The sequence below is a fragment of the Ranitomeya variabilis genome, chromosome 1 (assembly GCF_051348905.1).
Source record: "Ranitomeya variabilis isolate aRanVar5 chromosome 1, aRanVar5.hap1, whole genome shotgun sequence".
NCBI lineage: Eukaryota > Metazoa > Chordata > Amphibia > Anura > Dendrobatidae > Ranitomeya > Ranitomeya variabilis.
In genome coordinates, this window is record NC_135232.1 from 343061708 (window position 1) to 343085982 (window position 24275).

A 24275-nucleotide genomic window follows, 5' to 3' on the forward strand; every position below is an offset into this window, starting at 1 on the left:
TCCCCCATCTCACGTATCCCCCCCACCTGATCTATCTATTATGGTAAACGGCATCACGTTCTCTCCCGCACCTGAAATCCGTTGCCTTGGAGTAACTCTCGACTCTGCCTTGTCCTTCAAACCGCACGTTCAAACTCTTGCCACCTCCTGTCGCCTCCAACTCAAAAATATTGCCAGAATCCGTCCCTTCCTCACCCCACAGTCTACTAAGACTCTTGTGCATGCCCTCATCATCTCCCGCCTCGACTACTGCAACACCCTCCTCTGTGGCCTCCCCGCTAACTCTCTTGCACCACTCCAGTCTGTCCTCAACTCTGCTGCCCGGCTAATCCACCTCTCTCCTCGCTACTCCCCTGCTTCTCCCCTTTGCAAATCCCTCCACTGGCTCCCAATTCCCCAACGAATCCAGTTCAAACTACTAACACTGATCAACAAAGCCATCCACAACCTGTCCCCTCCCTATATCTCTGAACTAATCTCCCAATACCTTCCCTCACGTAACCTCCGATCCTCCCAAGACCACCTACTCTCCACCACACTTATTCGGTCCTCACACAACCGCCTCCAAGATTTCTCCCGAATATCCCCCATCCTCTGGAATTCCATGCCTCAACACATCCGACTATCCACCACCCTCGGATCCTTCAGACGGAACCTGAAAACCCATCTCTTCAAGAAAGCCTACAGCCTGCAATAACCATTCTGCCGCCTCGCCATCTCCAGAGCAGCCGCCTCTCCATCGCCAGAGCTGCTGCACCTCTGACCTTCTGTCTCTTCCCCACTATCCCATAGAATGTAAGTCCGCAAGGACAGGGTCCTCTCCCCTTTGTACCAGTCTGTCACTGTAAACTTGTTTACTGTAAATGATATTTATAACCCTGTATGTAACCCCTTTCTCATGTACAGCACCATGGAATTAATGGTGCTATATAAATAAATAATAATAATAAATATAGCCGGTTTGAATGCCCCAGTACATGATTCCCATGCCCGTTTTAACAAAGAGTCAGCTTAACGATCTAGGGGGGCTTGTAAGGAACCAGAATCTTCCTCAGGCAGTAAGGATTTTTTGGACGTAGATGCCACCGCTGCGTCTACCTTCGGGGTTTTAACCCACGCAGACATGTCCTCATCCTTAAAGGGATAACGCCTCTTTGATGACGATGGTAATCCTCTCTGCCCCTGACTCTCCCATTCTTTCTTAACCAGATCTTTGATTGGTGTTATTACGGGAAAGGTAGGCCTTTTTTTTTTTTTTTTTTTTTTTTTTTTTCAATCCTGCGAACATTATATCTTGCGATGTCCTAAGGTCTTTACTTTCTTTTATACCCATGGTGTTACATACAGACCTGACAAGATTATCTATACTGTCTGTACAAAGCACATATCTTGCTCCCCTTCCGAGGAATTATATTCCAGGGACACATCCGTATCTTCCTTATCAGAAGAATGATCTGATCTTGGAGAATTACACTTTCTGCTCTTAGTTTCAGGAATACTTTCTGAACTACGGAACGCTCGTAACTCGTCCCTGAACATCTGTCTGATGTCCTCGGATCTTACAGAGGCTTCCTCACGTAAGGTGCTCTCAATACAGACATAACACATTTTCTTTGTGTAATTATCCGGGAGGGGCTGGGTACATAAGGCACATTGTCTGTGCTTTGATTTTTCCGATCACTTTTTTGCCTAGGGTATATAAATAAGAGGGGCCATGATTAGCTTAATAGGGAGGGTAGGAGGGTACACACTCACCCCAGTGAAGCAGATGGTCAAGGTACCGGCCGTAGAGGAGGAGATGCAAGCGCAGGCTGAGATGAAGATCGGTCAGATCTCTTCTCTTTTGTGCTCTTTGAGGAGGATTTTCGTCCGCTGCTTGCGCTGCTGCGAGGGAAGTTAGCTGTGACCTCTGAAGGCACCGCTGAGTCCTGAGGTGGCGTCGCCATGCTTGGACGCCGAGGAATCAGAACCGGTGTCATTTAATGCTGGGCGCTGCCATCTTCTTCCTGTTGAACCCGGAAGTCCTCCACTTCCGGGTCGCGGCCATCTTGGATCTTGTGTGCACTGCCCGGCGTCATCTCTCCTCTGCTCTCGCCCTGGACGCTTCCACATCACCTCCAGGGGAGCCAAATGGCAGTTACACACTCGCGCATATCGCTAGCAGTAGCGTCGCGCATCGAGCATGAATACCTGCCGCAGGCCCGCTGATGCGTCCTCCTGCCCGTGATCCATGCGACCTCCTGCTCTGGCCTCACGGAGCCTGCCAGCAGAGGGGGGAAAACTGACACCAGGACCCCCGACGCTACTTCCAGCACTGGAGCCCCTGCCGTCCTCACAGGTAAACCGCACAGGCGGCATCCAGGCTAGGTATCCTCTTCTCCATGGGTTCCCTTAGGAACAGGAAACCAACTGTGGGAGCGAGGGGGACCGCCCCGTTTATTCACATAGGGTCTCCTGTTCCTAAGGGGGCAGATCCCCTCTCTCAAGTGGGTGCTGTCGTGGCGAAGAGAAAAAATCTTTAAATGAGAAGGTGTGTCCAAACTTTTGGTCTGTGCTGTAATTATATATATATATATATATATATATATATATATATATATATATATATATATATATATACATACAGTGGGGCAAAAAAGTATTTAGTCAGTCAGCAATAGTGCAAGTTCCACCACTTAAAAAGATGAGAGGCGTCTGTAATTTACATCATAGGTAGACCTCAACTATGGGAGACATACTGAGAAAAAAAATCCAGAAAATCACATTGTCTGTTTTTTTATCATTTCATTTGCATTTTATGCTGACTGACTAAATACTTTTTTGCCCCACTATATATATATATATATATATATATATATTTTTTTTTTTTTGTTTTTTTTTGTTTATATTGCACAGAGGGATGGATAGAGGAAATGCCGGTAGTACGGTACATGTCGGGTTCTGTAAATGCACTGCAGGAGCTGACAGGATAAAAGAAATGGATTACATACAGTAATATAGAATAGGTAGAGATATAGATGTCAGTGACAAATACAATTAGTACAGTGTGTGTGCAAATTACTGGACATGTATTTAATTAATAAACGATTATTTATTTGAAAAAAAATGGCAGCACTCAGCCGCCCCAGAAAAGGCGCATCTTTAAGATGCGCCAACTTCGGCACTTAGCCTCACTCTTCCCACTTGCCCTGTAGTGGTGGCAAGTGGGGTAATAGTTGTGGGGTTAATGTCACCATTGTATTGTAAGGTGACAACAAGCACGGCTTAGTAATGGAGAGGAGTCAATAAGACACCTATCCATTACTAATCCTATAGTTGGTACATGTTAAATAAAGACACAGCCAGAATAAAGTCTTTAAATGAAATAAAACACAACACAGTTTTACCATTTTATTGATACTCCTAATCCATGCGACACCCTCGATCTCCTGTACTAAAAGTAAAAAAATAAACCAACAATATACCCATACCTGTCCGTAGTTGTGTCCCATGCCATAATCCATATCTGGGGTATATACAGTTTTCCACCAGGATGGTGCCAAGATGCGACCGCCCCGGCTGAAAACTACTGGTGAATGAGGAGATGCCGTCACTGAAGCTGCGCTCCCTCACAGCCTGACCTGCACTGAACTCAGGAGGAGTACCGTAATTACCATTTTTGATTATAAGTTTGCACAGGGCTTTTTTGCTGCTTGCACGATCTGTATGATCACTTTGGTTATAACCATATACATTGTATAATAACTATGAAGTCAAATTTTCAATGTATTGCAAGGCACTTTAATCGCTTTTATGCGTGTTTACTATTGATGAGCGAGCATACTCGCCACTACTAGTTACTCGCCCGAGCATCTCACTGCTAGAGATGCTCGGAGCTCCCTTAGTATTTCTGGGGTTGCTTGGAGGGAGCTCGGGTCCCCGCCTTGCATGTTTGGTGCTCTTTAGAAAGCCAATGAACATGCAGGGATTGTCTGCCACACACTGTAATGCCGCAGACACGTTGGTTCTGGCATTACAGTGATTGGCTGGCCGCACAGCGTCATCAGGTCTGTATCAGACCTGGCGCCACCATGCTCGTCACAGTGTACTATGGAATCAGGCAGAAAATCACCACAGACAAACTTTCAGTGGAAAAAAGTCCAAAACAAAATCATAAATATATGCAAAAAATATTTATTCATACAAAAAAGATCAATAGACAGAGGACATGGTTAAAAGGTGACAGGCAATACCGCACATGGGCGGTGACCGACAGCATGATGGAATCAGGTAGTGTAGGGAAAGCTGCTGCTGAGCTAGGGAGAAATTTGATTGGTTCTTACTTAGTGTGGGTATACAATATATTATACACATATCCATCTCAACTAACAGTCCTTCTGAGAACTAATAAATCTGCATAGTTATCAGTGCTAGGCAGGCAGGCAGTGTATGTGACAGACTGCAGTGCATATAGCAAGAGGGTCCATTCCAGTTCTGTCTGCTGTTGCTGCTATTACAGATATTTGTAGACATAGCCCCAGGTATCAGGAATAATTTTTTTTACAGGCTAGGTATTTAAAACTGTGGTTTGTCCGTCACACGGATCAGAGATAAAAAGTGAGCTACAAATTCTGCCATTTCTGGCCTCCCTTTAAATTTTGTTGCAATGTGTTAAGCGAAGTTATTGGCACCAGTTTGCTAATAAAAATGGTTACCTACAGGCCAGCTATTTAAAAAACTGTGGTTTGTCCGTCACACATGGATCAGAGATAAAAAGTGCGCTCCAAATTCTACCATTTCTGGCCTCCCTTTAAATTTTGTTGCAATGCCTCTCATCCGGTCCACTTGAAGCGGGGCAAGAGGAGATCGCACGCAGCGATGCCCATATTTTTGAGCAGCCACGGTCACATGAAGGAGATGGTGGGAAAGTGTCACAAGAGGTGGACGATGATGAGACACAATTGCCAGAAAGTCAGGAGGAGGACCAGGGTGCGGAAGTGGAAGACGAGGTGGTGGATGATATAGTAACTGACCCAACCTGGCAGAAGGACATGCAGAGCGAGGACAGCAGCACACAGGGGGATGGAGGCATAGCACCCCAACAGTCAGAAAGAAGCAGTGTGGTGGCCGCAGACAGAAGGCAGGCAACCGTTCCCCGTAACACCAACACGACGGAAGTTGCCAGTCCCACTGTTAGGTCCTCCCAAGTCTGATTGTTTTTTAAAGACTCTTCCGATAACCCCAAAAAGGCCATTTGCACCACCTGCAAGGCCAGCATCAGCAGGGGTAGCAAAACTACCAGCCTGACCACCACCAGCATGATCAGGCACATGGCAGCAAAGCATCCGACTTTGTGGGCCAAACCCCAGGGTCCAGGAACAGTGTCTGCAGGTGACACCACTGCTTCTTCCACTGTTGTGTGTGCAAGCCAATCCCGTCCATGGTGCATGCGAAGATGCCTCCTGCCCTGCACCTGTCGTTGCACACACTCAACTAGCACCATCAGCAAGCACGTCCACGTCCTTGTCCCAGCACGTCCACGTCCCAGCACGTCCACGTCCTTGTCCCAGCACGTCCATGTCCTTGTCCCAGCACGTCCACGTCCTTGTCCCAGCACGTCCACGTCCTTGTCCCAGCACGTCCACGTCCTTGTCCCAGCACAGCGTTCAGTTGTCCATATCACAGTCCTTGGAACGCAAGCGCAAATACGCAGCCAACGCCTCACAGGCCATACAACTAAATTCACATGTTTCGTGACTGCTTGCGTTCGAAATATTGAATTTTTGGCTCGTGGAGACAGAAGCTTTCCGCAACCTAATGGCGGCGGCCGTCCCTCGGTATTCGGTCCCCACCCGCCACTATTTCTCCTGATGTTCCATCCCCACATTACACAAACACGTGTCCCACAACATTAGCCGTGCCCTCAAGAATGCAGTTACTGGAAAAGTCCACCTAACCACGGACATGTGGACAAGTGCTTGTGGGAAGGGATGGTACATCTCACTGACGGCACACTGGGTTAACATAGTGGAAGCCGGTACCCAGGCAGACCTTGGGATGGAACACGTCCTCCCGACACCGAGGATTGCAAACCCTACATCAATCAGGGTTGCCCCCACAGTCTACAGCTCCTGCACCTCATCCTCCCTCCTCCTCTTCGGCCTCCATCTCCGAAATGACCACATTAGTCACAAGCTGGATGTACTGCCTCAGCCAATCGGCAACAGGCTATGCTGAAGCTAATCTGCTTAGGTGACAAACCGCACAATGCTGAAGAGTTGTGGACAGCTCTGAAAGAGCAGGCAGATCTGAGGCTGACACCGCTGAACCTACAGCCAGGCATGGTCGTGTGTGACAATGGCTGGAACCTGGTGGCGGCTCTGAGGCGAGCTCACACACGGACATTGCCTGGCCCATGTGGTTAACCTTGTGGTTCAGCGGTTTCTCAAAACCTACCCGGAGCTGCTTGTCAAAGTACGCCTCCTGTGTGCTCATTTTAAAAAGTCAGCTAAAGCTTCAGCCGCCCTTGCTGTTCTTCTGCAGCATTTGCAGCTTCCGGTTCACCGACTGATCTGTGATGCCCCATACGTTGGAACTCTACACTACAGATGTTGGAAAGGATTTGTGAGCAGAAGAGGGCAGTTGTTGACTTCCAGCATCAACAAGGCCGTCTGTATTAAGTTCAGACTCCACACATAAGACCTCAGGAGTGGGCATGCATGTCAGACATATGTACCATCTTCCAACACTTTGAGGACTCCACCAAGATGGTGAGTGGCGATAATGCCATAATTAGTGTCACCATCCCGCTTCTGTGTTGTGAAACGCTCTCTGATCACAATCAAAGAGGATGCATTGCAGGCAGAGCACGATGAGATGGAGCAAGGAACTATACAGGGTGATTACACAGAGCCCAGCCTCATCTCATTCCAACATGGATTGGGTGACAATGAGGAAGAGGAGGAGGAAGAACAGGAGCTAGTTTCATGTGCTATAGTCAGTACTACCTCCACAACCGTCATACCATCAGTTCAGCGTGGATGGCCTGAGGACAGGGAGGAGGAAGAGAGTATGGTCAGTCGTCCTCTTGGTGAGGACACGGAAGTCTTGCCTGTTAGCAGTCTGGAACGTATGGCTGTGTTTGTGTTAATCTGCCTTTCCCGTGACCCTCGCATTCTCAAAATTTTGGGTGACAGTCATTACTGGTTAGTGACACTTCTTCTAGACCCACGCTACAAGGAGAACTTTCTATCTCTTATTCTGAGGCGGACAGGTCTACTAAAATGGGGCAGTACCAGAAGGCCCTTGTTGCGGAATTATTAAAAAAAATTCCCATCTGAAAACGCTGGCGGCAGAGGTCACAGTTCATTGGACAACCAAGGAGTACAGGCGAGAGAGACAACTCCAATCCAACAGAGGCAGGGGAACACTGTCAAAGTTCTGGGAGTGTTTCCTCAGACCCTCCCATCGCACAGGCCCTGAGGCGCAGGGTACTCTCACAAGGAGTGCAAAGTTTGGGAAGATGCTAAGGGAGTACTTTGCTGACTGTACCAACGTCCTCCGTGATTCCTCTATGCCTTATAATTATTGGGTATCCAAGCTGGAAATGTGACATGAACTGGCTCTCTACGCCTTGGAGGTCCTGGCCTGACCTGCCGCTAGCGTTGTCAGAGCGGGTTTTTAGTGCCGCTGGTGGAGTTATAACTGATAAGCATATCTGCCTGTCAACTGAAAATGATGACAGGCTGACTGATAAAAATGAACAAGGGCTGGATTGGGCCAGACTTCTCAACACCACCGAATGATAGCAACGTAACAAACTCAAATCCAGTGTCTTTTTTGGGAGGTCTATTCCCATGTACCCCATGTATACGCTTCCTGATTTTGGCTATTTGCAACTCTCATCCTCAATCTCCACTATATCACCAGGGTGACCGTGGTCCATGATGCACCACCCACATAATTTTTTGAAAGGGTGTTTATGATGCTCGCAAAAAAAAAAATGGTTATACAGTATGTTCATGTATACCCCCCAGGGGGAAATGTTTATCAGCCCATGCATTTAGTGCATGGGCATTACAAGTATAGGAGACCCATTCCCTTATAATGGGAACATTTTTTTATGAGGCCCTCCTCCACTTCTCTTCCAAGGGGCATTGAAGTGCCTCCAAATTTTTGGCAGCCCTTGCATTCACTGCATAGGCAAACCGTATGGGAGACCCACGTCCTAATAATGGGAACATTTTTTCATGAGGCTCTCCTCTACATCTCTTCAAAGGGGCATTAGAGTGCCTCCAAATTTTTGGAAGCTCTTGAATTCACTGCACAGGCAAACAGTATGGGAGACCCACTTACTAATAATGGGAACATTGTTTTCAGGAGGCCCTACTGTACGTTTCTTCAAAGGGGTATTGGGGTGCGTCCAAATTTTGGGCAGCCATGCCACTCACTGCATAAGCAAACACTATGGGAGACCCACTTCCTAATAATGGGAACATTTTTTCATGAGGCCCTCCTCTACGTCTCTTCAAAGGGGCATTGAAGTGCCTCCAAATTTTTGGCAGCCCTGCCACTCACGGCATACGCAATAACAGTATAGGAGACCCAGTGTTTAATAATGGGAACAACAAAGCATACCCGGCTGATGGCTAAGAATAGTGTGGCCCGACTGCTGGCCCTTTAAGAATAGTTTTGGCCACCTGATGGCCCTATAAAAATAGGCTTTGTGACCTTCAGAGTCCCTCCTTCATAAATGAAACAGGATGTGTCTGATGATGTGTCACACACCACATGGCCAGATAAGGTTGTAAAATGTTAAAATGACATTTCCCAGTGAATGCATTTGTCTTGGTTGAAAGCAATGTTAAAGTTCAAAAATGCATAAAAAATGCTACGTGTGAACATAGCCCAAGGTGTGGAGGAGCATTTTTGTATTTGGTTATTTATTTGCCTTATATACAAGTCATACAAGTGTGAATAAATCAGAACACACTGCGGGGCGGGATCTCGAGCCTGGGCTACACGCAGGCGCGAGATGAATACATCAGGTGATGTGAGTTGAAGGGCAGCGCAAACGGCACATGCCCGAAAAAGGAAAGCACAGCGCAGGCGCCGGGTACGCGACTGAAGACAGAAGAGGCAGCACACGGCGCACTCAGGGGCTGACTGATGGCTGGGAGGCGGTTGTGTCCGGGGGAAAAGACGTGAACCCCGGACAGACTAAAGGTATGGTGCGAAAATTATAAAAATTAATATTGCAGCGTTAGAAGGGAGCACAAAAAGAAGAGCCACCTGGACAGAATGCAGCCTTAGTGCTGCACAAGGTGGCTTTTTAACTTAAAAACACCAGGGGGGTGGCAGGTTCCCTTTAACGACCGCCGATACGCCCTTTAACGGTTGTAGTTAAGGGTACTTAAACCACAGGGCTGTTAAAAAGTGTATAGCTTCCCGCAGAGTCGGAATTTCTCTGGGATTTTGGCTGCCGGGGGTAGCCGAGACCCCAGAGAACATGATTCGGGTCGGATTTTACAGACCCTGGGGTTGCAATCGACATTATTAACAGTATAATGACGGCCTAAAAAAAAAAACAAAAGTCTGATTTGCCATTTAATTTCTCTCTCCTCTGATGTGATTGCACATCAGAGTTGAGAGAAATAGGGTCCCCGATCCCTCCCCCGGTACCTGCTGGTGTCCCTGGGTCCTCCTGGCGTTTTCTTAGGGTAAGAAAATGGCGGGCGCATTCGCAGTGCGCCCGCCGAGATCTGACGGCCGTCCGGCACCCGGCAACAATAGGAGAATTTTCCTGTTGGTTCATTTTGATCATTGTGATAGACCCTATCATAGTGATCAAAAGAAAAAAATAGTAAATAAAAAACCCCTTTATCACCCCCTTAGTTAGGAAACAATAATAAAATAAGAAAAAATATTTATTTCCATTTTTCCATTAGGGTTAGAGTTGGGCTAAAGTTAGGGTTAGGGCTATTGTTAGGGTTAGGGGAGTGTTAGGGTTAGGGTTGGAGCTAAAGTTAGGGTTAAAGGAAACCTGTCACCCCCCCCCCAGTCATTTCAGACTAAAAGAGCCACCTTGTGCAGCAGTAATGCTGCATTCTGACAAGGTGGCTCTTTTAGTTCTGGGTGCTGTAACTAGAGAAATAATCAGTTAATTAATTTGTAAGAAATACCTGGTCTTCAGTCCTGGAGGCAGGCGTTTCCCCCCTGCTTTAGACGCCACACAGCTGTCACTCACGTCTTCTTGGCGCCGGGCGCCGCCTCCTCCTCACCGCTGTTTTCAAAATAGCCGGCGCCTGCGCTCTTTTCCCCTGCCTGGTGCAGGCGCAGTGAGTGCTGCCCGTCTTTCCTCATATGCAGTCCAGCTGACTGCGCCTGCGCGGCCGCCCTGCTTGTGATTCCCAGCCCCGTAGTGACTTATGATTTATTCACATTGCGGGGCTGGGATTCACAGGCAGGGCGGCCGCGCAGGCGCAGTCAGCTGGGCTGCATATGAGGAAAGACGGGCAGCGCTCACTGCGCCTGCACCAGGCAGGGGAAAAGAGCGCAAGCGCCGGCTATTTTGAAAACAGCGGTGAGGACAAGGCGGCGCCCGGCGCCAAGAAGATGTGAGTGACAGCCGTGCGGCCTCTAAAGCAGGGGGGAAACGCCTGCCTCCAGGACTGAAGACCAGGTATTTCTTACAAATTAAAAAACTGATTATTTCTCTAGGTACAGCACCCAGAACTAAAAGAGCCACCTTGTCAGAATGCAGCATTACTGCTGCACAAGGTGGCTCTTTTAGTTTGAAACGACTGGGGGCGGGGGTGACAGGTTCCCTTTAAGGTTGGGGCTAAAGTTGGGGCTAGGGTTTGGATTACGTTTACAGTTGGGATTAGGGTTAGGGGTGTGTCAGGGTTAGGTTTGCGGTTAGAGTTATGGTTAGGGGTGTGTCAGGGTTGGGATTAGGGTTAGGGTTAGGAGTGTGTTAGGGTTAGGGTTAAAGTTAGGGTTAGGGCTAGAGTTGGGGGTTACGTTTACATTTGGGATTAGGGTTAGGGGTATGTCAGGGTTAGGGTTGTGGTTAGGATTAGGGTTAAGGGTGTGTTGGGGTTAGAGGTGTGGTTAGGGTTATGGTTGGGATTAGGGTTAGGGGTGTGTTGGGGTTAGGATAAAAAGATTACCTGTCATGAAGGAAAAGCAGGGACCAGGCCAGCCCCCGCATGTGATGTCACTTTCGGGGGTGGAGCAGATCTCTTCTTGTTTTTTCTATTTACAATGCACACTGACAGTGCGCTCTCTTGCCGTAACGTCACTTTTATGACCAAACCATTAAATACATTTCATTTGTTTCTCATTCTTTAATAAATATTTTTACACTAACCTGTTCAGGGCTGTCAACCATCCAAAAACTCATGGACAGTTCCTAAAAATAGAGCACTTTTTTCTTGCCAGTAAAAAAATATTTGATGCATCTGTGATTTTTTTTTCGACGCTGAAGAAATTTACAGATTATTAGGATTTAATGATCATCATTTTATAGTTCACACTGTGTAGCAACTCATGCCTCCAAATAAGAATTATGGGCCATGGACATACATCACCAAAAATCATAATGATTTATTATGGTTTTTCAATGTCTCTGTAAAAAATATTTTCTGTTTGTGATTTTTTGATAAGTTGTCCAGAAAAAATTAAAAAGGTAAGTTTTCAAAGCTGCTGTTCGGTCCTAACCACTTGCATTTTACCTTATAACTATTTGGTGTACGTGGAGGAGTACAGACAAGTATTGCAGGCTATGTGCCATGTGATGTGGTGCAATATTATGTTCTTGAAGCTATGCTGACTGGCACTGTTCTGGTAGTAAAAGAAAAATGAAGCCTACACTATGGACAACACTAAAAAATTGAAGTTTGATCTAAAACATCTGTTGCGGCTACCACACTGAAGATATTTTTCATGTGAGGCTAAGGGAATAATAGATGCAATTATGAACAATAAATAATGAGAACGGACAGACTACTTATGTAATTTAAACCCATATTTGCTGTGCTGATAAAAACGGATCAGGTCAATGTCAATACCATGATCACACACAAAGGCGAATTACAGCAAGTCACTTACCATATGCTTTATTGTTTCATACAACTTCAATAGGAACTCGTGTAATTCAGTTAAATGTAGGCAGACATCTTGCTGGATTTCCATCGAGGTTGTACTCCCCCACACCACAACTTTATTTAGCCAGTGCTCAATATGGATCTCAGGGACTGGTATGCTGGTCATTGTTACGTGGGTGACACAGAGCCACAGTAAAAAGAATCTAGAAACGCATGTCAAAGTGTGCCTGAAAGGAGGAAATCATCCAAGATTAGGCAAATGACATTTTAATCATGCACTTAGAATTATGCAGATTCACAGCACAATTTTTACAGTTACCCAAAGCAGAAGTGATGCTCCTGCCCTTGGGCAGCTGCTAGGTATTTCCTGAACAGAGGGAGCTTAGGCTATGTGCACACGTTCAGGATTTTTCGCGTTTTTTGTGTTTTTTCCGAGTTTTTTCGGCCGTTTTCCACAGGAAAAACGCTTAAAAAAAGCGTACATAAGCATCCCATCATTTTTAATGCATTCTGCAATTTTTGTGCACATGATGCATTTTTTTCCGCGAAAAAAACGCATCGCAGTAAAAAACGCAGCATGTTCATTAATTTTGTGGATTTTTCGCGGTTTTCCGGCTATTTAATGCATTGGGAAGCTCCGGAAAAAAAACGCGAAAAAAACGCACAAAAAAGGTGCAAAAACCCCCAAAAAACGTATGCGGATTTCTTGCAGAAAATGTCCGGTTTTGATCAGAAAATTTCTGCAAGAAATCCTGACGTGTGCACATAGCCGAGGAATGGAAAGAAGATGTAAAAAATTGGCACTTAGCACTTTTTGCTCAAAAAAATTACAATACGTCTACTTTCAGAAAAGTATTGTGCACGTCATAGATCACTCTAAACTGCATTGCGTGTCCCATATATCCCCTTAAAATGCATTGTGTGCCATATAACCCCAAACTGCATTGTGTGCAATACTGGTATATCCCCCCAAACTGCATTGTGCATGCCATATATCCCCTAAACTGCATTGTGTGACACATATATCCTCGACCTGCATTATGTGCCATATATCCCTCTATACTGCATTGTGTGCCATATATCCCCCTAAACTGCATTGTGCATGCCATATATCCCCCTAAACTGCATTGTGCATGCCATATATCCCCTAAACTGCATTGTGTGACACACATATCCACGACCTGCATTGTGTGCCATATATCCCTCTATACTGCATTGTGTGTGCCATATACCCCCAAACTGCATTGTGTGCAATATATCCCCCCAAACTGCATTGTGTGTGCCATATATAACCACAAACTGCATTGCGTGTGCCATATACCCCCCAAACTGCATTCTGTGTGCCATATATCCCTCTATACTGTATTATGTGCCATATATCCCACTAACCTGCATTGTGCATGCCATATATCCCCTAAACTGCATTGTGTGACACATATATCCTCGACCTGCATTGTGTGCCATATATCCCTCTATACTGCATTGTGTGCCATATATCCCCCTAAACTGCATTGTGCATGCCATATATCCCCTAAACTGCATTGTGTGACACATATATCCTCGACCTGCATTATGTGCCATATATCCCTCTATACTGCATTGTGTGCCATATATCCCCCTAAACTGCATTGTGCATGCCATATATCCCCCTAAACTGCATTGTGCATGCCATATATCCCCCTAAACTGCATTGTGCATGCCATATATCCCCCTAAACTGCATTGTGCATGCCATATATCCCCTAAACTGCATTGTGATTGCCACATATCCCTCTATACTGCATTGTGTGACACATATATCCCCAACCTGCATTGTGTAATATATATTCCTCTAAACTGCATTGTGCATGCTATATCCCTCTATACTGCAGTGTGCCATATAGCCCTGACCTCCATTGAGTGCCATATATCCCTCTAAACTGCATTGTGTGCCATATAGCCCCCTGACCTCCATTTAGTGCCATACATCCCTCTAAACTCCATTGTGCATGCCATATATCCCTCTATACTGCATTGTGTGCCATATAGCCCTCTGACCTCCATTGAGTGCCATATATCCCTCTAAACGGCATTGTGCATGCCATATATCCCTCAATACTGCATTGTGTGCCATATAGCCCCTAAACTGCATTGCGCATGCCATATATCCCTCTAAACTGCATTGAGTGTGCCATATAGCCCCCAAACTGCATTGCGTGTGCCTTATATCCCTCTATACTGCATTGCGTGTGCCATATAGCCCCCAAACTGCATTGCGTGTGCCATATATCCCTCTAAACTGCATTGCGCGTGCCATATATCCCTTGTGATGCAGTGACCCCTGCTGCAGCTAGGGGGCGCTGTGTGTGCTCCTCGGGATATGCATGGAGGCATATCTGTGGTTATGATGATGGTGAAACAGTGACTGGAAGAGTTGTAAATGGCTGATGAGTCGCAGAGGGAGTCTGCGCTGTAAGCCTGAAGTAATGTTGTTGTTCTGGGACCTGTAGTCCCACAAGTGTTTGTATAGTTATGAAGTGAGGCTTACTGGGCTAGTTCAAGAGCTGGGTGGGTCGATCTAGCCACACACAACTCCCATCTATGGGAGTGGTTACAACTACATAATGTGACCATGGTGTGATCAAATGGAGGTGTAGTGGGCTCTGCAATGGAGTCTGTAGTGGTTCCTGTGTATGGACCTGAATGTTCTCTGTAATGGAGAGTGTGTGAGATCCCGGACGGCTTGTGTGTTGGGAGGTTCTATGTGTGGACCGGATCCCTGAACAGCACATTGAGAGGCCGTGGATCTGGAAGACTGGTGTGTTGGGAGATCCTGGGAGTAGGATCGGATCCCTAAGCGCACTGAGAGATTTGTGTGTTGGACGGTCCCAGGTGGGGACGGACGTCCTGAATAGAGCACTGAGTGGCCTGTGTTGGAAGTCCTGGAAGTAGGCTTCCTGAAGAGCACATGGGAAGGAGTGGAGGCAGAGTCTGCAACGGCACTGCATTGGGGGAGCTACAGCCCGTCTGAGGATCTGGACTGTCAGGTGGCCTAGTGAGCAAGGCAAGTTGGTGATCCCAGTTCGGCAGTTTCCCTGGAGGAGAGAGGACTGACAGGTCAGCGTGTGGAGCAGGAGCTCCAGAAAGGTAACACCCGGGAGGGGGGCTATCATAATGGCAGTGAAGTATCTTCCAGTGGAACAGACTGATGGTGCTTGTTGTGTTCCATGGACAATGATGAACTGTTCGGTGTACGGTCACCCATGGTAACTGGACAAAGTGAGAAGTCTAGCATGTTTAGTGAACTGTGAGTTGAAGCCGTATAAAAGTGTATATAATGAACTGTGCATGACCTGGTTTATGCTGCATAAAATAAACCGGATGGACTGTTTTGTGAGAAAAACGTGCCTGTATCCCGTTGCTAAGCGAGTGTCCCCCAACACATGCGGTAAGTACTATCTGACACCCTCTAAACTGCATTGCGCGTGCCATATATCCCTCTAAACTGCATTACTCGTGCCATATATCCCTCTAAACTGTATTGCGCGTGCAATATATCCCTCTAAACTACATTGCGCGTGCCATATATCCCTCTAAACAGCATTGTGCGTGCCATATAGCCCCCTAATCTGCATTGTGCGTGCCATATAGCCCCCTAATCTGCATTGTGCGTGCCATATAGCCCCCTAATCTGCATTGTGCGTGCCATATAGCCCCCTGATCTGCATTGTGCGTCATATAGCCCCCAAATCTGCATTTTGCATGCCATATAGCCCCCTAATCTGCATTGTGCGTGCCATATAGCCCCCACATCTGCATTGTGCATGCCATATATCCCTCTAAGGCCGGCGTCACACTAGGCGTATGAAAATACAGTCCATTTTTTACGGCCGTAATGCGCAGAAATTGTCCCAAAACACTTCCGTATTCAATGCGAGAATGCGATTTTTACGCACAAATTTATCCGTGTGTCATCCGTATGGCATCCGTACGGCGTATTTTTCACGCAGGCTTGCAAAATGGACGTATCATGGATCCATCGGCTCAAATACTCTTAAACATATATAGTCTATATATATATTTTCTAGTATTTCTTGCAAGTCACACGCTTGGTCCGTGTGTAATCCGTAATTTTCTCGCCCCCATAGACTTTCATTGGCGTAGTTTTTGTGCAATACGCTGACAAACGCAGCATGCTGCGATTTTCTACAGCCGTATAAAACCATATAATACGGCAGATAGGAGATAGGCCATAGAGAATCATTGTACCGTATGCAATCCGTATTTTCTGCGCCTCTCATACATCCGTAAAACACGCCAGTGTGACGCCGGCCTAAGGCTACTTTCACACATCAGGTTTTTGCCGTCAGGCACAATCCGGCGAGTTTTGAAAAAAATGGATCCGTTTTTTTTCCGCCGGATCCGTTTTTTTCTCATAGAGTTGTGTTAGCGCTGGATTGTGCCTGATGGCCATACGTTTCATCCAGTTTTTGCCGGATCCTTCCAAAATTTCTTTTCCGGCGGATGGAGAAAACATCCATATGAACATTTTTTCTGTCTGGCGAAAAAACGCCCAGCGATGGTTTCAGCGATAAACGGATGAAACGTGTGGTGTATTGACTGGATCCGGCTACCGATTCCATTTTTTTTATCTCTCTCGCATCCTCGGAACAGGAACTCCGAATTTTATGCCCGATAAACAAAAACGGATCCAGCAAAAAAACGGATCCGGCACATCAGGTTTTCACAGTTTGCACCAGATCCGTTTTTTACAAAAATAGCCGAATTATGCCTGAAGGCAAAAAACTGATGTGAGAAAGTAGCCTAAACTGCACTGTGCGTGCCATATATCCCTCTAAACTGCATTGTGTGCGCCATATATGCCTCTATCAGTATATTGTCTGTCATATGTCCCTCTAACCTGCATTGTGTGTGCCATTTATCCCCCTGACCTGCATTGTGAATGCTATTTTTTCCCTTAAACTACATTGTGTGCCATTTATCCCTGACCTGCATTGCGTGCACCATATATCCCTCTAAACTGCATTATGTGCACCACATATCCCTCTAAACCGCATTGTGTACCATGTCCCTCTAAACTGTATTGTGCGCGCTATATATCCCTCTAAACTGCATTGTGCGCGCTATATATCCCTCTAAACTGCATTGTGCGCGCCATATATCCCTCTAAACTGCATTGTGTGCGCCATATATCCCTCTAAACTGCAATGTGTGCACCATTTATCACCCTAAACTGCATTGCGTGTGCCAAATATCCTAACCTGCGTGTGCAATATATCCCTCTAAATGCTAGAATTGTATTTTTTGGCCACCGAAACATTGCAAGAAAATGCAATAAGAGGTGAATAAAACATCATTTCTACCCCAAAAGTGAATAAATAAAAATGTTTGCTCAGGGCGCAAAAATAAAAAGCCCTCAACCAGTGCCAGATCCCGAAAACATTACGGATCTTGAAAAATGGCGACACAATTGAAATCTTTTTTTTTTTTTTTTTTTTTATTTATTGTCACCACTTAAATATAAAAACTAGACATGTTTGTTTTCTGCATACTCGTATCGACCTGGGGAGTCATATTGCCAAAAAAAAAAAAACAATTGTGGAATTGCACTTTATTTTGCAAGTTCACCAAACTTCAAATTTTTTCCCGCTTTCCAGTGCATTAATGTGATAGAATGAACGGGGTAATTCAAAAGTGCAACTCATCCCACAAAACAACAGGCCCTCACAAGGCTATACGGCTGGAAAAAAAAAGTGTATGGCTCTTGGAAGAAGGGGAGACAAATACAAAAAAAACGCGCGGGTAAGAAGGGGCTAATGCATGTGTAAACACATCCATTCTACTCTGAGAACAAACCGGACACTCAGGTGAGTGAACGCAGCCTAAGGGCTCATTCAGATATCCAAGCACCAACTGGTAATGCACGGGCTGGCAACAACTCTCCCAACCCGAGCGTGACGGCTTTGCATATTCTGGGTAGGGAGAGCTGCGGCCATTTACACGCACGTCTGAATGAGCCTTTAAGGACAGCGTTTCCTTTGTTGCCACCATTCAGGGAGTGAAGAGGCCGACTACTAATTTTTACACCGCTGAGCTCTCTGGATAATTGGGCTGACTTGTGATAATAGCAGCTGATCTGCCCCTACTTTGGCTGCTGACAACCCTGGAATAGAGGGGCGCTACAGAATGCAGGCAACACAGCAGAGGGAGCTACAGCATGTAGGTAACAGCATAGGGGTGCTACAGAATGCAGGCAACACAGCAGAGGGAGCTACAGCATGCAGGCAAAACAGCAGCGGGAGCTACAGCATGCAGGTAACACAGCAGAGGGGCGCTACAGCATGTAGGTAACACAGCAGAGGGGCGCTACAGCATGCAGGTACCACAGCTGAGGGGCGCTACAGCATGCAGGTACCACAGCTGAGGGGCGCTACAGCATGCAGGTAACAGCAGAGAGGCGCTACAGCATGCAGGTAACAGTAGAGGGCGCTACAGCATGCAGGTAACACAGCTGAGGGGCGCTACAGCATGCAGGTACCACAGCTGAGGGGCGCTACAGCATGCAGGTACCACAGCTGAGGGGCGCTACAGCATGCAGGTAAGCAGAGGGGCGCTACAGTATGCAGGTGACACAGCAGAGGGGCGCTACAGCATGCAGGTAACACAGCAGACGGCGCTACAGCATGCAGGTACCACAGCTGAGGGGCGCTACAGCATGCAGGTAACACAGCAGACGGCGCTACAGTATGCAGGTGACACAGAAGTGCTGTGCAGCGCTCCGGGTTGCCCTGGCGATCCCTATGCACGGCCATTACAGTGACTAGAGCCGGCGAGCAGCCCATACCGAACACACATATACAACGTACACATGCACATACATACACGTGAGGCGCCGACAGCTCTGCAGACCCGGAAGAGCCTCGCTGTGCTGATAGGACGAGCGGCGCATGGGGGCGGGGCAGAAACAGGAAGATTTCTGTTCGCGCCAAAACTACCGCAGAGTTTAGAACTAGAAGACGTGTGCCGGCGAGAAAGCACTGACTGAGCCGCTGTTACTGCGGGTGTAGTCACAGGGTAAGCGGGGGTCTCTTCGGTATTACCCCGGAGCACTCGGCCAGTGATTACAGGCTCCTGTATGGGGACACTGGTGTGGACAGCGAAGAAGCACGCTGCTTTATAACATGTGAGGTGGACTGACGTGCAGACGAGGCTGAAGTTGGTTTCTTATTAGTTCAGCTTCTTATTCGGAGCTGAAGTTGGTTTCTTAGTCAGCAATTTTTTCTTTTCAGTTTTTTTATAGGTTTAACAATAAATAATAATCATCACAATAATAACCAACAATGCCGCGAGAAGCCCGGTTGTGAATACACTTAAAAACAGCTAATATAACTGGCACAAAAATGGGCATCAAAGTGGGTACCAAAGAGCGTTGAAGAAAGGGTAAATGAGTTTGGGCTACTAATTTCTATCCACTATAGAACAGGGAGCCCCATAGCCAAACCAGGTATCTTCAGCCTGGCCCAAATGGGTTCTGGGCATCAGAGTGGGCAGTCGATTTTGGCCATTTGAATGGTGTTTTTAAGGGGTTAAATGACTGGGCCACTGATCTGACACTTAAAATACACAGATAGTGATGCCCTGCATCAAACCCAGGTCCCTCCAGCCTGATCCAAATGGGTTCTGGGCACCAGAACTGACATCAAAGTGGGCAAACAGCCCATTTTCACAGATTTGAATAAGTAACTGATGTTTTTAAGGGGTCAAATGCCTTTGGGCCACTGATACCACAGTGCGCACATACAGAACAGGGAGCCCCACATCAAAACCAGGCCACTTCAGCCTGGCCCAAAAGGGTTCTGGGCATCAGAGCTGGCATCAAAGTTGGCAAACAGCCCATTTTCTCAGATTTGAATAAGTAACTGATGTTTTTAAAGGGAACCTGTCACCCCCAATATCCAAGATGAGCTAAGTTCACCGCCATCAGGGGCTTATCTACAGCATTCTGGAATGCTGTAGATAAGCCCCCGATGTATCCTGAAAGATGAGAAAAAAAGGTTAGATTATACTCACCCAGGGGCGGTCCCGCTGTGGTCCGGTCCGATGGGCGTCGCAGTCCGGCGCCTCCCATCTTCTTACGATGACGTTTTCTTCTTGTAGTCACGCTGCGGCTACAGCGCAGGCGTACTTTGTCCTGTTGAGGGCAGAGCAAAGTACTGCAGTGCGCAGGCGCCTGGAAAGGTCAGAGAGGCCTTTGCCTTCAACAGGGCAGACAAAGTACACCGGAGCCGCAGCGTGAAGACAAGAAGAGGACGTCATCCTATGAAGATGGGAGGCCCTGGAATAGACTGCGACGCCCATCGGACTCCCTGCCCAGGTGAGTACAATCTAACCTCTTTTTCTCATCTTTCAGGATAGATCGGGGGCTTATCTACAGCATTACAGAATGCTGTAGATCAGAGGTGTCAAACTGCATTCCTCGAGGGCCTCAAACCATGCGTGTTTTCAAGATTTCCTTCTCATTGCACAAGGTGCTGGAATCATTCTGTGCAGGTGATTAAATGATCACCTGTGCAATACAAGGAAATCCTGAAAACATGACCTGTTTGCAGCCCTTGAGGAATGCAGTTTGACACCCCTGCTGTAGATAAGCACCTGATGCTGGTGGGCTTAGCTCATCTTGGATTTTGGGGGTGACAGATTAAATGACTTTGGGCCACTGATCTCACACTTCGAATACACAGATAGTGATGTCTCGTATCAAATGCAGGTCCCTCTAGCCTGGCCCAAATAGGTTCTGGGCATCAAAGTTGGCAAACAGCCCATTTTCACAGATTTGAATAAGTAACTGATGTTTTTAAGGGGTTAAATGACTTTGGGCCACTGATCTCACACTAAGAATACATAGATAGTGATGGCCCGTGTCACTATAATGTAAAAAATGCCGTGTTTGGAGTAATTTTTTAGAAGGTTCCAGACACACGCTGCAGATTCGACACCCTTTCTTTTCTCCCCCACTGCGTTCGCTGATACAAAAAAAAAGCCCTAAAGCAGACACGCTGTGGGCTCTCTGAACCCCCCTCTTCAGCTGCATAGGAAACTGTCTTCTACTACACACTTTGTGCAACTTGATACCAATGTGCTGCAGCCCCCCCCCCCACTGAGTAGTTTATGGCTTTAACCTGGGAAAGGCAGCTATAGTACCATGTGCTCTTTTGTTCCTGTAGAAACTTAATACAGGTAGTCCTCGACTTACGACGTTGATCCGTTCTTAAGGCCCCGTCTCACATAGCGAGATCGCTGCTGAGTCACAAGTTTTGTGGCGCAACAGCGACCTCAGTAGCGATCTCGATATGTGTAACACGTACCAGCGATCAGGCCCCTGCTGCGAGATCGCTGGTCGTGTCGGAACGGCCTGGGCCGTTTTTTGATCGTTGAGGTCCCGCTGACATCGCTGAATCGGTGTGTGTGACACCGATCCAGCGATGTCTTCACTGGTAACCAGGGTAAACATCGGGTTACTAAGCGCAGGGCCGCGCTTAGTAACCCGATGTTTACCCTGGTTACCAGCGTAAATGTAAAAAAAAACAAACAGTACATACTCACCATCTGATGTCCGTCAGGTCCCTTGCCGTCTGCTTCCCACACTGACTGAGCGCCGCAAAGTGAAAGTACAGCACAGCGGTGACGTCACCGCTGCGCTCTGCTCTCACTGTACGGCGACACTCAGTCAGAGCAGGAAGCAGACGGCAAGGGACCTGACGGACATCAGATGGTGAGTATGTACTGTTTGGTTTTTTTTTGTAACCAGGGTAAACATCGGGTTACTAAGCGCGGCCCTGCGCTTAGTAACCCGATGTTTACCCTGGTTACCCGGGTGCTGCAGGGGGACTTCGGCATCGTTGAAGACAGTTTCAACGATGCCGAAGTCGTTCCCCTGATCGTTGGTCGCTGGAGAGAGCGGTCTGTGTGACAGCTCCCCAGCGACGCTGCAGCGATCAGCATCGTTGTCTGTATCGCTGCAGCGTCGCTGTGTGTGACGGGGCCTTTACACGGCGTCGTAAACCGAATTTCGATGTAAGTCGGACCATACATTCATACAGTACTGTACCATAAAAACAGTACAGTACTGCAAACACTTAGCCTATCCAAACACCTATCCTAACACAGTACCCTACATAATTAGGGTGTTATGGCGTGCAGGAGACTCGTTTTCCTCGTGTAACCGGGTACAGTGTACAGTACTGGACTCTATTCTTCTGCCACTGCACGTAGTTGCATGTAGTTCGACTTACGACGCAAAACCGTGTAAGTCGGAATGAGGCGTCGTATAAAGCGTCGTAACCACGAAACGATGTAACTCGAGACTGTTGTAACCCGAGGACTAACTGTAGTGAGGCCAATTAGTGACAGAGATATGAAAGTTATATATATTTGGTATGTGTGACAATAGGGCTACGTGCCCGTGCGTTTTCTAAGCACGGCACCTGACAGTGAAAGAGAGGTGGATTGCTGCTTAAGCGGGTCATATATCTACCTCGTGTTTATACTTAAAGGAACCCCCATGACTTGAGGAGCATCATGATCATTGTGTCGTTCATCTACGAGGTTCATACGGCGAGATAGGTATAAAAATGGCTTTTCATAATTGTAAGAAAGGGGAGTACTCAGCCTCTGAGTGAGGTCACCACAGGGGGAGTGCCTTAGTTTTGGGCACAGGGATAGGGATAAGTGAGTGAGACTTCTTTCTTCATTAGTCTTATGCCCTTCCCCCGAGCCGCATGGTCAGCCATGATATGAAAGAACCGTAAGTCTATTTTCTTCCGTTAATCCATTTTTATTTGTAATTGTTCTGTACATACGTTACTTGTCGTCTTGTATAATATCTTTTTACCCTTTTGGAAACACTGCCTACCTTTTTGGAGTAAAATATATAAAATTAATGCCTTCGTTTCTCCTTGCTCTATAACGTACTGTCACGTCCTCTGAAGTGAATTGTGCCACTAATTGGGTTGGCTCTGGACCCGTTATTAAGAAATCGGAGCTGGTGGCAGCAGAAATTGTTCTGCACTTTTGGGGAAAACTGGCAGCGACGGACGGCGTTGATAATTATTGTTCCCGCCTGAGTGGGAGTAGTTATATCGCCCTCGCTGCAGTGAGCCCATTGGCCAGTACATAATAAGTCAGGGTTTCGGGCGACTATTTATCCTAGGTGTAGTACCCTGACTGACCTGAGAGTAAGGGGATGCCAGAGAGCTGCAAGTTCCAAGCCGGAAGTGGGATATAGATAAATCCCCTTCAGAAAAGAATCGGGGCAACCAAACAACCCCGGTTCAAGACATATTGATGTCAGCGATGGGGATGATAAAAATATCCTCCCTGTGATTCGTGACACGGGCCATCACTATCTATGTATTCTTAGTGTGAGATCAGTGGCCCAAAGTCATTTAACCCCTTAAAAACATCAGTTACTTATTCAAATCTGTGAAAACGGGCTGCTTGCCCACTTTGATGCCAATTTTGGTGCCCTGAACCCATTTGGTCCAGGCTGGAGGGATCTGTGTTTGATGCAGGGCATCACTATCTATGTATTCTTAGTGTGAGATCAGTGGCTCAAAGTCATTTAACCCCTTAAAAGCATCAGTTACTTATTCAAATATGGGAAAATGGGCTGTTTGCCCACTTTGATTCCAATTCTGGTGCCCAGGACCCATTTAGGCCAGGCTGGAGGGACCTGGGTTTGATGCAGGGCATCACTATCTGTGTATTCTAAGTGTAAGATCAGTGGCCCAGTCATTTAACCCCTTAAAAACACCACTTATTCAAATGGCCAAAATTGACTGCCCAATTTGCCAGTTCTGATGCCCAGAACCCATTTGGGCCAGGCTGGACATACCTGGTTTGGATGTGGGGCGCCCTGTTCTATATGTCTGCAGTGTGAGATCAGTGACCCAAAGTCATTTAACCCTTTCTTCAATGCTCTTTGGTGCCCACTTTGATGCCTATTTTTGTGCCAGTTTGATTGTTTCTGGAGCTGTTTTTAATTGTATTCACATCAGGGCACCTCACTGCATTGTATGTTATTATTGTGATGCTTATTTTTGTTGTTAAACCTATAAAAAACAGAAAAGAAAATATTGCCGAATAAGAAATCAACTTCAGCCCCGAATAAGAAACTGAACGACTAAGAAAC

The 24275-nt window shown here is 46.8% G+C and overlaps 1 protein-coding gene and 1 long non-coding RNA gene across 2 annotated transcripts in view; one reads left to right on the forward strand and one right to left on the reverse strand.

The window, feature by feature from the left end:
- The window catches only part of FANCC (FA complementation group C), a 333078-nt gene extending 314071 nt beyond the window's left edge, over positions 1–19007 (reverse strand). Inside the window, exons 1-2 of the mRNA XM_077299602.1 lie at positions 18968–19007; positions 12091–12313 (exon numbers count right to left, since the gene is read on the reverse strand). Of these exons, the coding sequence (XP_077155717.1) occupies positions 12091–12252 (162 nt within the window). The 5' untranslated portion in view covers positions 12253–12313; positions 18968–19007. The remainder of the gene's footprint in view (positions 1–12090; positions 12314–18967) is intronic.
- Positions 19008–19024: 17 nt separating this feature from the next.
- LOC143818251 (uncharacterized) overlaps positions 19025–24275 on the forward strand; it is a 53360-nt gene continuing 48109 nt past the window's right edge. The window contains exon 1 of the long non-coding RNA XR_013224416.1: positions 19025–19159. This is a non-coding gene — a long non-coding RNA (uncharacterized LOC143818251). The remainder of the gene's footprint in view (positions 19160–24275) is intronic.